This window comes from Salmo salar, chromosome ssa26, assembly GCF_905237065.1.
Source record: "Salmo salar chromosome ssa26, Ssal_v3.1, whole genome shotgun sequence".
Taxonomy (NCBI): domain Eukaryota; kingdom Metazoa; phylum Chordata; class Actinopteri; order Salmoniformes; family Salmonidae; genus Salmo; species Salmo salar.
This window is the reverse complement of record NC_059467.1, coordinates 27217333-27232555: the sequence shown is the minus strand read 5'-3', so window position 1 is coordinate 27232555 and position 15223 is coordinate 27217333. Positions and strand designations below refer to the sequence as shown.

The 15223-nt window shown below is 45.1% G+C and overlaps 1 protein-coding gene across 5 annotated transcripts; it reads left to right on the top strand.

The window, feature by feature from the left end:
- The first annotated feature begins 86 nt into the window (after positions 1-86).
- On the top strand, positions 87-14718 carry LOC106587558 (serine/threonine-protein kinase ULK3). Of its 5 annotated transcripts, XM_014176059.2 has the most exons (18): positions 131-148; positions 308-405; positions 650-809; positions 1011-1151; positions 1337-1457; positions 1752-1847; positions 2191-2334; positions 2498-2580; positions 2965-3120; positions 3204-3309; positions 3503-3543; positions 3700-3802; positions 4076-4140; positions 4388-4466; positions 5510-5550; positions 12336-12383; positions 12489-12552; positions 13547-14718. In XM_014176059.2, the coding sequence occupies exons 3-18, from the start codon at positions 711-713 to the stop codon at positions 13561-13563; spliced, it is 1404 nt and encodes a 467-aa protein (XP_014031534.1). In that variant the 5' UTR covers positions 131-148; positions 308-405; positions 650-710; the 3' UTR covers positions 13564-14718. The 5 variants fall into 5 exon arrangements, with proteins under 5 accessions (XP_014031538.1, XP_014031536.1, XP_045564551.1 ...); XM_045708595.1 differs by having other exon boundaries at positions 90-405; XM_014176063.2 differs by lacking the exon at positions 2965-3120 and having other exon boundaries at positions 87-405.
- The last annotated feature ends 505 nt before the right edge of the window (positions 14719-15223 follow it).

Sequence of the window (15223 nt, the reverse complement as noted above, 5' to 3'; positions counted from 1 at the left end):
GATAAGGCCTTCTCGATAAGGCCGAGTATTAAATATCAAACCGGTAGAGGGCAGTAGAAAAAAGGGCCATGGTTTGGAGCATCGACGAGTTGACGTGTTTTGACCAGCTGACCACGACAGCATTTTCACAGTGGCGCTAGCTAGCAATGTAAACAATCATTCTGCAACTCGCAGGCACCGGAGTCTGTGTATTGATGTGATTTGAATGTAACTGAAGGAGTGGGACGGATGTTTGATTTTTGTTGTTGTTTTATGTCACCCCCCCTTCCTGAATTTGAAATATTTTTGATTTCAATACCCTGTACAGTAGGTGGCGGCAATACACCAATAGGTGTAGTCTGTCAATACAACTTTGAAGAAGAAGAATCATTCTGCAAATTCGGCAGTATTTATACTTGAATGACGGTAAATATTTGTCTAAATATACACATTTCTGAGAAGTATAGAAGATGGGCTGAGTTAAAAATAAAAATGCTTGCTAGATAGCAGCAAGTCAGCTCAACATATCTCCTATGTAGTACTGTACTAGCTAGCTGCAACAGCCATTATTGTAGACGTCCCTGTTTCACTTCAGTCTGGTCAGATATAGGCATTGCTTTTGTAGCTAAATTTGAATGATATAGACCGTCTTCCTCTATATATGTTCTAGTGCACTTTGCAGCAGTGAAGGGGTCCACAGCAACTTTGATGCAACTGTGAACATCATCATCATGGCTTCGAGCTTCGCCCCACCGAAACTGGCTGATTTCATTCTCACTGAGAGGCTGGGCAGTGGCACCTATGCGACAGTTTACAAAGCCTACAGAAAGGTACTCCATTCGTTGCAGACCGAGTTAGCTAGCTACTAGCTAGCCTATAAGCACAACTACTTGCATAAACAACACAAGTAAACAGTAGCAACTTCCCTAATAGAAATGAGAGTTTTGAGACTGGCTCTGTAGCCTGACATCCAAACTGATGTCATGTCCCAGACTAGAGCATTGTTCAGTCTACTGGATCTGTGTGTGCAGGGGGACAACAGGGAGGTGGTGGCAGTGAAGGTGGTTGGGAAGAAGAGTCTTAACAAGGTGTCTATGGAGAACCTGCTGACTGAGATAGAGATCCTGAAAACTGTTCGCCACCCTCACATTGTTCAGCTGAAGGACTTCCAGGTTTACAATCAGTTTAATATTTAATCAGCCCATCCCCACTCATATAAGTACATTTCATATAGGCTATCCTGACTCCCACATTGCTTGCCAGACAAGAGAGCACAAACTGATCTGACTCAGCAGGCTACATTTCATATCCTTGTCTGAGTGAATTGAGTCTAATCCTGTTCTCTGCCATTGGTCAGTGGGACAGTGAGAACATCTATCTGATCCTGGAGTGGTGTTCTGGTGGGGACCTGTCCCGTTTCATCCACAGTAGGCGCCTGCTACCTGAGAGGGTGGCTCGGCTCTTCCTGCAGCAGATAGGTGAGTCACACCAGAGTCAGTGGTGCTTTAGGTATAAGTAACCTACATTATTTAGAGCACTATTTAATGATGTTGAGCAGTTCTCTCTCCCCACTCTCTCTTTCTCTATCTCTCTCTCCTACTATCTCGCTCTCTTTCTCTCTCTCCCACTGAAATCAATTAAATTCAGAAGACTTTATTGACGTGGCAAGTTATATTACTTACATTGTCAAAATATACATATAACACAAAATGGTGGGACCAACAGCAATAAGGCTCTCTCTCTCTCTTCTCTTGCTACATGTCTGAAAACAGCCTGCGCTCTTCAGTTTCTCCATAATCATAACATCTCCCATCTGGACCTGAAACCCCAGAACATTCTGCTCAATGGTTCTGTTCTTAAACTAGCAGGTACAGCACACTGGCAAGTGCCACAATCACACTTACATACAGTATTCCTTATGGTCACATTTCTATCTTTATGAATCTCTTGCATTTCATCACCATGGGACTGTGATATGAATCATAGCTGCGAAATCATAGCAGTGCCAATATGCAAGAGGTTATTGGTGTCACTGTCTGCGCTATTCAGTTGTGACATTTAAAATGATGGAATGCAACAGTTGCACCACTAAATTATGCATTAGAGGATTTTGTAATGCTGCTCCAAGTATTACCAGGTGTATCACAGTCTTGACTGAGACTAGTCTAGTGCACTTTGCACTAAAACATTTTTGCCCTATGCTGTTGTCAGATTTTGGCTTTGCGAGTTACATGTCTCCGTGGGATGAGCAGAGTGCTCTGAGGGGCTCTCCTCTCTACATGGCCCCTGAGATGGTGTGTCGACGGCAGTATGACTCCAGGGTCGACCTCTGGTCTGTGGGAGTCATCCTATATGGTAAGATTAAATAGAACACTCTATGCTCTCTTAAGCACAAACCAGACAATTCAGTGACATCAAACTACAACGTTACCGCTTTGAATGCCAAAGATGGTTTAAGTTTATATTGCTTTCTCACTTATTCTTATCATGTATTTGTTGTTCTTACTTCTGTATGTAGAGACACTATTTGGCCGGGCGCCATTTGCCTCCAGATCCTATGCTGAACTGGAGGAGAAGATCCGCAGTGACAAGCCCATCGAGGTAAGCTCTGTTACATCTATCTAAGGAAATGTGTGGTAGCAATGATTGTTCATTCTGTGACTGCTGTTAGAAGAATCATTCTTTCCCCTGTGAGTATATTTGCCACCACAGGGTGGCACACTTGCCCAATAAACCTTATCTCGCAGTGCTTTCTTATTGGAAGGGACACTCCTGTGCTGGAGTGGGTTCTACAGTCTCCTCCTCAATCCAGTGGTCAGGACAGAGTGTAATTAGTTGGAAGATAGATATAATTTATTCGACAGTTTTAAAAATATAATTCCAGCCACAAGTGGATACTGCATTTAAAATCATCAAGGATAACACAAAGTACGTGTTACAACTTATAAAAACATGGTGGTTCTCTGGTTGTGTTGTGTGTCTCAGCTGCCTGCAGGGGCCAGAGTGTCCAGGAACTGCAGGGACTTACTGCTGCGGCTGCTGGACAGGGACCCTGACACCCGCCTCACCTTCACTCAGTTCTTCTCCCACCCCTGGGTGGACCTCGAGCACATGCCCAACGCAGAGAGCCTGGGGAAAGCGGTGTGTGTGTGTTCGGGTGCATGCGGGTGTGTGAGAGAGAGCTAGATGTGTTGGTGTGACGCGCTGTCTGTCTCCTATTGCAGAAGGATCTGGTCCTGAAAGCTGTTCAGAAGGACCAGGAGGGGGATAGATCAGCTGCTCTGTCTCTGTACTGCAGCGCACTGGAGCACTTTGTCCCTGCCATTCACTGTAAGAGCAGCATGCACAGCCCCGTCCTGCCACAATCACAACTTCTCTCAGGTCTCTCATCTATATAATGTCTAATTCCGTACCACAGTCCAACATCAACTGAAACGTGATACAAGCTCACAGAACTGGAGATGACATAATCAGAACACTATTGGTAACTGTCTAAGAAATGTATCTTCTCTCCCCTTTCCAGATGAGACAGACAGACTGCGTAAAGATGCCCTTAGGCAAAAGGTACAGAGTACATAAGTATATTTGGTCTATTGTATTTTCATACCCCAAAGGCTAGACCGAAATTATTTGAATAACATATGGCATGGATGAAAAACACATGCTATGGATGACATCATAGAATGAAGTGAATGACAGCAATATAAACCCCTCCTGCAGGTTAGTCAGTACGTGTCCAGGGCAGAGGAGCTGAAAGCTCTGGTGTCTGCAGACAACAGCCTCTGCTTTGAGCAGTTCAAGTCCACCAGAGACATCCTGAGAGGTAATACAGCTAACTTTGCCCGCTGTACATCATAAATACCATATTTCATGACCCTTATATAGAGGACCTAATTTAAACCCTACTTTATTTGAAGGGAACCTTCTTAAGGACTTGATAACACATTCATAAGACTCAGAAGGAGCACATTATCAAGTGTAACTGGGTATTGAAAAGTACCTAAAGGCGGTGTTCTGAGAAGGCCTCAAGTCCAACCCTTTCTCTCTCTCTCTCTCTGTCCCCCTCTCTCTCTCTCTCTCTCTGTCCCCTTCTCAGAGATGTCCCGGGACCAACCACGGGTGCTGGCTGCTCTGGAGCTGGCATCTACAGCCATCGCCATGGTAAGCTGAGGGGACTGGGTACCATGAGCAGGGCATGATGATGGAGCTCTGGGGAGACTACCAGAGAGGAGTGAGAGAGCTGGGAGGGTGGTAGTGGCTTGTAGATGCTGTCTACAGCAGGATGGATTGAAGGCTACCGCTACAGTGAAGGCTGTAGTTATGGGATCTGGGGGCTTTCTTGAGAGTGGACTACTATACCATAGTGGGACGTCTTTCCTTTTCATAACACACTTGTATTCCATTCCAGGAGGAGAATGGGATAGAGGACCATGATACACTGGCTCTGTACCAGCAGAGTCTGGGAGAACTACTGCTAGCCCTGGCAGGTAAGGTCTGCTCACTGAAAATCCCACATAGACTATATTAGTCCTTTAGATGGGGAAAACCATGAGTCAGTCATCTATGCCACATACAGCGTCTGCTGCATGGACTCTAATAAACACAGGTGTGATTTTACAACCCTGCGGGGAGTCCGGGAGTAACACAGTAATTCAATCTCCAGAATTAAGAGGCTATTACATCAGAGACCGCAGCAGAGCCTGCCCTGAGTGTCTGCTGTGTCTCCAGCCCTCAGCTTTGGCTGGCTGTTATTGTTATTAAAGAGACGGTGGCAGTGGTGGCCCATAATGGTCTCCTCTCCTCGGCGCTCTGGCTGCCTCTGCTCTGGCTCAGTGTCTGTATGTGGACTAGACTCCTCTAGGCTGTGGCCTGGTCTCTATTAGCCCTGACTCTACATGACCTCATCTGGGAGATGGTCCTAATGGCGGAGGGAGGCGAGGCAGGCAGGCGGCATGGGGATGATGATGGTGGAGCTGGAGCCAGATGTGGCTTTGAGCTGTGGATGAGACCTGGTGCCAGCGCCCTGTGTGTGGTATAGAGCCGCTCGCTGCCATCTGGTTCCCATTGAGAGCCCAACAGTTAATTTCTCAATGTTATTACACACTGGAAACAAATAAAAACTATTATCTGTCTTAATAGAGAAGAGACGGCTTGAGTCGTTAAATCATCGTGATGGATCAGAGGGAACGGGACCGTGGCACGTCAGCGAGACCAGGGGGATTGTGGGAGAAAACATTGTCCCTTTTGTCTCGCTATAGCCTTTGGTTGATTACGTTCCCTTCCCAGAATGCCTTGCTGCTGGAGAACTGGTCCCCTCCTCCTCAGGCAGGCTAATTGAAGAAAGGCTGCTTCAGTTTCAAGGGTTCCCCCTGAGCCTCAGTGGGCTATCACAACCAAACTGGCTCGGTAAATTACCCTCTCTTGTGCAAACATGGTGATAAGGAGAGCAGTGATCCATCTCTTTATATTCTCTCCACCCTCCCTCCTTCCTTCTCTTTCTCCCTCTCCTCCCCCTCTGTCTGTCTTCCAGCTGAAGCCCAGGGGCGCCGGAGAGAGTTGCTCCACGGTGAGGTGAGTTACTGGCGGTGAGGTGGGTGAGAAGGTTGAGGTGAGAATTTGAGGTGAGTTACTGGGGGTGAGGTGGATGAGAGGATTTAGGTGAGAATGTGAGGTGAGGAGGCACCTGGTTCAGTGCTCACCGTAACAGCACATAGAGCACCTGAAGACATACACTCACACACAGGTCTCTGAGACCAAACAAGCACAGCTATATCTGGGACACACCAAGGAGCATTCTCTGGTAGTCACGTGAGTGTTTCCCTGAATAAAAGCTACGAACGTAATAGATGAGTGACACTGCAGTTTGGTGTACATATATCACCCATATACCAGCTAATTCCTGGGCTACAACACCTCCTTTGCCAATTGGCCTGGACCCTTTATTGTCGACACGGAGCCCCACCGACCTATCACGACTGGACTGTCGACGCGATCGCCCGATGTGGTCTCAACCGGCTATTCTGTTACATGTCGCCGAAGAACCATCTACTAGCCCCGGCCCGCTAGCTTTTCTGAACGCTACGCTGTGTCCCCTACTCGCCTAGTATAGTAGTGACTACCGAACTGCACCCTGACTCACCTATTGCTGCTCTTTTGACCCTATGATCACTCGGCTACACAGCTGATGCCTGCTGGACTGTTTCAATAACACGGTACCTCATTTTGTTTACCTGTCGGCCCCAGCCTCGAACTCAGGTCCTGTATGTACCTAACAGACCCGCTCTGCCCATTCATCGCCATTTACCCGTTGTTGTCTTAGCTCTCTTGATCAACACCTGTGATTGCTTTATGCCTCTCTCTAATGTCAATATGCCTTGTCTACTGCTGCCTTGGCTAGTTCTTACTGTTTTTCTTTCACTGTAGAGCCCTCAGTCCCACTCAAAATGCCTTAGATAACTCCTTTGTCCCAACCCATGCACATGCAGAGACCTCACCTGGCTTAACTGGTGCCTCCAGAGACGAAACCTCTCTCATCGTCACTCAACGCCAAGGTTTACCTCCACTGTACTCACATCCTACCATACCCATGTCTGTACATTATGCCTTGAATCTATTCTACCACGCCCAGAAATCTGCTCCTTTTATTATCTGTCCCCAACGTACTAGACGACCAGTTCTTATAGCCTTTATCGGTACCCTTATCCTATTCCTCCTCTGTTCCTCTGGTCATGTAGAGGTTAACCCAGGCCCTGTAGCCCCCAGTTCCACCCCTATTCCCCAGGCGCTATCATTTGTTGACTTCTGTAACCGTAAAAGCCTTGGTTTCATGCATGTTAACATTAGAAGCCTCCTCCCTAAGTTTGTTTTTTTCACTGCTTTAGCACACTCCGCCAACCCTGATGTCCTAGCCGTGTCTGAATCCTGGCTTAGGAAGGCCACCAAAATTATGACATTTCCATCCCCAACTATAACATTTTCCGCCAAGATAAAACTGCCAAAAGGGGTGGAGTTAGCCTGCAGAGTTATGTCATGCTATCCAGGTCTGTGGCCAATCAGTTCGAGCTTCTACTTTAAAAAATCCACCTTTCCAGAAATAAGTCTCTCACTTTTACCGCTTGTATAGACCCCCCTCATCCCCCAGCTGTGCCCTGGACACCATATGTGAATGAATTGCCCCCCATTTATCTTCAGAGTTTGTACTGTTAGGTGACCTAAACTGGGATATGCTTAACACCCCGGCCGTCCTACAATCTATGCTAGATGCCCTCAATCTCACACAAATTATTATGGAACCTACGAGGTACAACCCTAAATCCATAAACACGGGCACCCTCATAGATATCATCCTGACCAACCTGCCCTCTAAATACACCTCTGCTGTCTTCAACCAGGTTCTCAGTGATCACTGCCTCATTGCCTGCGTCCATAATGGGTCTGCGGTCAAACGACCACCCCTCATCATTGTCAAACGCTCCCTAAAACACTTCAGCGAGCAGGCCTTTCTAATCGACCTGGCCTGGGTATCCTGGAATGATATTGACCTCATCCCGTCAGTAGAGGATGCCTGGTTATTCTTTAAAAGTGCTTTCCTCAACATCTTAAATAAGCATGCCCCATTCAATAAATGTAGAACTAAGAATAGATATAGCCCTTGGTTCACTCCAGACCTGACTGCCCTCGACCAGCACAAAACATCCTGTGGTGTACTCCATTAGCATTGAATAGCCCCCGCGATATGCAACCTTTCAGGGAAGTTAGGAACCAATATACACAGGCAGTTAGGAAAGCAAAGGCTAGCTTTTTCAAACAGAAATTTGCATCCTGTAGCACAAACTCCAAAAAGTTCTGCGACACTGTAAAGTCAATGGAGAATAAGAGCACCTCCTCCCTGCTGCCCACTGCACTGAGGCTAGGAAACACTATCACCACCGATAAATCTGCGATAATCAAGAATTTCAATAAGCATTTTTCTTCGGCTGGCCATGCCTTCCACCTGGCCACCCCTACCCTGGTCAACAGCTCTGCAGCCCCCCACAGCAACTTGCCCAAGCCTCCCCCATTTCCCCTTCACCCAAATCCAGATAGCTGATGTTCTGAAAGAGCTGCAAAATCTGGACCCCTACAAATCAGCTGGGCTAGACAATCTGGACCCTCTCTTTCTAAAATTATCCGCCGCAGTTGTTGCAACCCCTATTACTAGCCTGTTCAACCTCTCTTTCGTATCGTCTGAGATCCCCAAAGATTGGAAAGCTGCCGCGGTCATCCCCCTCTTCAAAGGGGGAGACACTCTAGACCCAAACTGTTACAGACCTATAAGGGGCGGCAGGTAGCCTAGTGGTTAGAGCATTGGACTAGTAACCGAAAGGTTGCAAGAACGAATCCCGAGCTGACAAGGTAAAAATCTGTTGTTCTGCCCCTGAACAAGGCAGTTAACCCACTGTTCCTAGGCCGTCATTGAAAATAAGAATTTGTTCTTAACTGACTTGCCTAGTTAAATAAAGGTAAAATAAAAATTATCTATCCTACCCTGCCTTTCTAAAGTCTTCGAAAGCCAAGTTAACAAACAGATCACTGAACATTTCGAATCCCACCATACCTTGTCCACTATGCAATCTGGTTTCCGAGCTGGTCAAGGGTGCACCTCAGCCACGCTCAAGGTCCTAAACTATATCATAAACGCCATCGGTTACTGTGCAGCCGCCTTCATCGACCTAGCCAAGGCTTTCGACTCTGTCAATCACCATATTCTTATCGGCAGACTCAACCGCCTTGGTTTCTCAAATGACTGCCTCGCCAGGTTCACCAACTACTTCTCAGATAGAGCAGTGTGTCAAATCGGAGGGCCTGTTGTCCGGACATCTGGCAGTCTCCATGGGGGTGCCACAGGGTTCAATTCTCGGCTGACTCTTTTCTCTGTATACATCAATGATGTCGCTCTTGCTGCGGGTGATTCTCTGATCCACCTCTACGCAGATGACACCATTCTGTATACTTCTTGCCCTTCTTTGAACACTGTGTTAACCTCTCTGGGCTAGGTGGGACGAAATCGTCCCACCTACGCAACAGCCAGTGTAATCCCGTGGCGCGATATTCAAATACCTTAGAAATGCTATTACTTCAATTTCTCAAACATATGACTATTTTACACCATTTTAAAGACAAGACTCTCGTTAAAGACAAGACAAGACTCTAACCACACTGTCCGATTTCAAAAAGGCTTTACAACGAAAGCAAAACATTAGATTATGTCAGCAGAGTACCCAGCCAGAAATAATCAGACACCCATTTTTCAAGCTAGCATATAATGTCACATAAACCCAAACCACAGCTAAATGCAGCACTAACCTTTGATGATCTTCATCAGATGACAATCCTAGGACATTATGTTATACAATACATGCATGTTTTGTTCAATCAAGTTCATATTTATATCAAAAACCAGCTTTTTACATTAGCATGTGACGTTCAGAACTAGCATACCCCCGCAAACTTCCGGTGAATTTACTAAATTACTCACGATAAACGTTCACAAAAAACATAACAATTATTTTAAGAATTATAGATACAGAACTCCTTTATGCACTCGCTATGTCCGATTTTAAAATAGCTTTTCGGTGAAAGCACATTTTGCAATATTCTGAGTAGATAGCCCGGCATCACAGGGCTAGCTATTTAGACACCCACCAAGTTTAGCCCTCACCAAAGTCAGATTTACTGTAAGAAAAATGTTATTACCTTTGCTGTTCTTCGTCAGAATGCACTCCCAGGACTTCTACTTCAATAACAAATGTTGGTTTGGTTCAAAATAATCCATAGTTATGTTCAAATATCCTGTTTTGTTCGTGCGTTCAAGACACTATCCGAAGGGTAAATAAGGGTGACGTCCCCGACGCGTTTCGTGACAAAAAAATTCTAAATATTCCATTACCGTACTTCGAAGCATGTCAACCGCTGTTTAAAATAAATTTTTATGCTATTTTTCTCATAAAAAAGCGATAATATTCCGACCGGGAAACCGTGTTTTAGTTCAAAGACAGAGAAAATAAAAACATGGGGTCGCCTCGTGCACGCGCCTCAGTCTCATTGTCCTCTGATAGACCACTTACCAAAGGCGCTAATGTTTTTCAGCCAGGGGCTGCCTCGACATCATTCAGCTTTTTCCCGGGTTCTGAGAGCCTGTGGGAGCCGTAGGAAGTGTCACGTTACAGCAAAGATCCTAAGTTTTCAATAAAGAGAGTCAAGAACCCCAAGGAATGGTCAGAGAGGGCACTTCCTGTACAGAATCTTCTCAGGTTTTTGCCTGCCATTTGAGTTCTGTTATACTCACAGACACCATTCAAACAGTTTTAGGAACTTTAGGGTGTTTTCTATCCAAAGCCAATAATTATATGCATATTCTAGTTTCTGGGCAGTAGTAATAACCAGATTAAATCGGGTACGTTTTTTATCCGGCCGTGTAAATACTGCCCCCTAGCCCTAACAGGTTTTAACAAAACTCCAGACGAGCTTCAATGCCATACAACACTCCTTCCGTGGCCTCCAACTGCTCTTAAATGCAAGTAAAACTAAATGCATGCTCATCTAGCATCACTACTCTGGACGGTTCTGACTTAGAATATGTGGACAACTACAAATACTTAGGTGTCTGTTTAGACTATAAACTCTCCTTCTAGACTCACATTAAGCATCTCAATCCAAAATTAAATCTAGAATCAGCTTCCTATTTCGCAACAAAGCATCCTTCACTCATGCTGCCAAACATAACCTCGTAAAACTGACTATCCTACTGATCCTTGACTTCGGCGATGTCATTTACAAAATAGCCTCCAACACTCTACTCAGCAAATTGGATGTGGTCTATCACAGTGCCACCAATGCCCCATATACTACCCACCACTGCGACCTGTATGCTCTCGTTGGCTGGCCCTCGCTTCATATTCATCGCCAAACCCACTGGCTCCAGGTCATCTATAAGTCTTTGCTAGGTAAAGCCCCACCGTATCTCAGCTCACTGGTCACCATAGCAGCACCCACCCATAGCACGCGCTCCAGCAGGTATATTTCACTGGTCATCCCCTAAGCCAACTCCTCCTTTGGCCACCTTTCCTTCCAGTTCTCTGCTGCCAATGACTGGAGCAAATTGCAAAAATCTCTGAAGCTGGAGAGCTATATCTCCCTCATTAAGCATCAGCTGTCAGAGCAGCTTACAGATCATTGCACCTGTACATGGCACATCTGTAAATAGCCCACCCAACGACCTCATCCCCATATTGTTATTTATTTTTGCTCCTTTGCACCCCAGTATCTCTACTTGCACATTCATCTTCTGCACATCTATCACTCCAGTGTTTAATTGCTAAATTGTAATTATTTCGCCACTATGGCCTATTTATTGCCTTACCTCCCTAATCTTACTACATTTGCGCACACTGTAAATTAACTTTTCTATTGTGTTATTGACTGTACGTTTGTTTATTCCATGTGTTACTCTGTGTTGTTGTTTGTGTCGCACTGCTTTGCTTTATCTTGGCCAGGTCGCAGTTGTAAATGAGAACTTGTTCTCAACTGGCCTACCTGGTTAAATAAAGGTGAAGATTAAAAAATCTATAAAAATATCAGTCATATGACACCATAATGGTATCCACTGCACTAGCAATGGTCAGGTGAAATAGCTAAGCCTCGACCTTGACATTTAGTTGGAGAGGTATACTCTTACAACAGTCAATTAGTTTGACTGTATTAATATTCAGTGGTAAAGGAAAGTTATTCTTTTGTGTTTTGAGCATTTGTTTTGCAAGCAACCAGGTCAACAACACACAACAATGTTTCAACAACAAACCCCAGAGGGAGAGAGATTTAAAGCTGGGCTCATAGACCTCCCTATTTGAAGTTTTATGGGCGCTTGGCTTAAGTAAATTCAGATGCGGCTTTAATAATCGAACGCTGGGGCGGACTGCAGATCGAAAGCATGTGTGTGAGAACACAAAGAGCCCCGACTGCAGCTAGGAATGGTCTCCATGTGTGTTGGTTCATCTCTTGAACACAGTTCAGCCTTTCTTAACTCAGGGCTGTAATTCCCAGTTCAATATGCCTGGGCTTATCATATAAGAACACCAGCCTTGATCTAGTTGGAAGGTTAATACATTTATATTACAGCTGTAATCTTACTTTGGGTGTGATTTGATAGTATTACAGCCTTGGTGCTGGTTATTTTCCACAACAGATCTGTCTTTTAAAGGGTCATTATAGGAAGCCATCCACCTTGGTCTACCCTCATCATCACCAGACATTATAGATAGGAGAATGTGGATGACTTTGGATGGATTACATACTAAACACCACCTCTCACTTTGCAGATCAGGAGCCTAATGACCAGAGCTGAATACCTCAAAGAACAGATCAAGGTAGGAATAGCGATGACTTGACTTTAGATATTAGTAGATATAAAAATCCCAAGCAAACATTTTGGCCCATGATTTTGAGTCGTATCATCTTTTTGTGTCTTTCAGATGCTGGAGACCCAGAAAGACGTGTCAATAGATAGAGAGCCTCTATCAGAATCTGTGAGAAGTTGTGAGTATTCCTGTGAGGGTAGCGTGGTATTCACATTTCCCATTAGATATTGTGTACGTGCTGGTGTAGGGGTGTGTGTCACAGAACGTCCCAGCAGAGGGCCTTGCAGCTAAGCAGACTGGTCATTTACTTAACCAGGGGTTAAGTGAGAAGCTGTAATGACATTTCCCTTCAGTTGAGGTTTTTCCACTAGTAAAATACAAGCTGTTGTCTTACCATGCTGGCCTCCCCGTAGGAGCATCTGGATCTTTGATTTCAGCTCAGTCCTGCACAGCGCTGGGCTGCTCTGCCCTCTGACCTATCAAACCCACCTTGTGAAAGTGAGACTTGGTTATAACCAAGGAGAATACACCCCCCCCCCCCCAGTCACAACACACACACACACGCACAACACACACACTAGCTGCGAGGGAGGGAGTTAGTTGATATATAGTAGAGCCAGACAATATCCTGTTTCGGGTTAGAAATTCCAGAGGAATTATGTGCGAAGGGGGTTCAATGAATTTGGAACAGATTCAGGTTTCATAAACATGGCTTGTTACGTTGCTGTTATTTTAACACATTGCGGCCACAGTCAGCCATGTCATGTTGGCAGCTCTCCAGCTGGAGGGGTCACAGCAACGCCCAAGACTGTCTGGCTGGTGACCTTAAACTACTACTACGCTAACTACAAACAAAGCAGTAAAGTCTAGGCCTAATGCTCTCAATCTGTATCCTAAATGCCACCCTATTCCATACATAGTTCAGCCCGGTCAAAAGTAGTGAGCTATGTGGGAGTAGGGTGCCATTTGGTACACAGCCTCAGTCTCTGAGCTTGTCCCATAATACAGGACAGTAATACAGCCATTATACCTTTTTATTGCCATGTGTATTGAATATATTGGAAATCTTAATTACTCAACAGAAATCTACTCACAGATCAGTACTGAGGTAAGCCATGTCTATATGATGATAATGCAGTCTCTAACACATCTGTCGATGCTCACCTCCTCAGCATGCTGTGTGCAGTGAGCCAGCCTGGCAGTAGGAACCAGAGAGAGGGTCCATCGTGCCTGCGGAGCCCCAGACCCCCTGCACCTCTACGGGTCAGGCTAAGGAATTCCTCAGGCCTCTGAGTCCATGGCCTCGGTAGTCTTGCGTCACCATACTCGTAAGTCTCAATCATCGCACGGCTGTTGTTTCCCAACAAACGTGAGAAAGCCTGGAAATGGAGGCTGTGGCGTCAGAGACAATCTACCCTGTTATTACTCTGCCTGGACTTCAACTAGCAGCTTGTCAGCTTTGCATCCCCCTCACCAACACAACACAGAAGACTGTCACAGTCTCCAGTCACTGCTCAGCCTCAAAGCCCTCCTGCCTAACCATTCAAATGGAAAGGCTGGAAAGGCTGCTAATACTGTACTGTCATGATGAACTGGTGCTGTATCATGTTGTTGTGTTATGTTGCAGGATGAATAAGGGTAATAATGAGCCTCAAATGCTTGTAGTTGCAAAAGAGATGGCGACTCAGAATGACTACCCAGCATAGCAAGTTTGTCGTCTGTAACTGAAGGGAGTTATCGAAATGAATGAATATTTGGGAAAGCCCTTCTGTCGCCACACACACACACACACACACACAAAATCCCTTTTCTGTGGCCTGACCACAGCCTCACCACGCTCCCTCTGCTGATGGAGCAGCCTCTACCACTATGAGAGGAAAACTGGAGAGGTGCGGCTGCTGCCTTATTTACTCTGTAGACTTTCATTTACTTTTGGGTTGGCACCGGTCAGGATGAAGGCATACAGTAGCAACTGTGAAGTCAAGGCGTGCGTCACAACTCAGCCTGCTTAAGTAGCCTGCCAAAAGGTTGGACATTTGGTGACAGGTTAACCGTTATTGCTGTTGTGGGTCTTTTCTGTTTGTTTTCAGTGAGCCAGGTTGTGTGCATGAATCTACTTTCAAGGGAACTTTAGTATTTGTGAATATGCTGTATCATAGCCTCCTATCTGCTGTTTAATCAGGAAATGGAATGGTGTAACTGAAAAGGAAGAAATGTGTGTCGAATTGAGAACTGACAATTGTGTATTGTTTTTGTTGAAACATTTTGTATGGGTATGATTTTATAAATTATTTATTACCGTAAAAGGCTGATTCAATTGAATTAAAATGGCTATGTAATGTGTTGTCATGGCCTGTATTCATTGTGTTTTGAGATAAAGCCCAAGATTTAGTAAATTAAAATAGAGTGCCTTTGGAAAGTATTCAGACCCCTTGACTTTTTCCACATTTTGTTACCTTACAGCCTTATTCTAAAATTGATTAAATAAATTAACATCCTCAGCAATCTACACACAATACCCCATAATGACAAAGCGAAAACGGGTTTTTAGGAATTTTTGCACTCATTAACAAAAAAAACAGATACCTTATTACATATGTATTCAGACCCTTTGCTATGAGACTCAATTGAGCTCAGGTGCATCCTGTTTCCATTGATCATTTTTGAGGTGTTTCTACAACTTGATTGGAGTCCACCTGTGGTAAATTCAATTGATTGGACATGATTTGGAAAGGCATACGCCTGTTTATGTAAGGTCCCACAGTTGACATTGCATGTCAGAGCAAAAACCAAGGCATGAGGTCGAAGGACTTCATAGAGCTCCGAGACGAGGTGTGTCGAGGCACAGA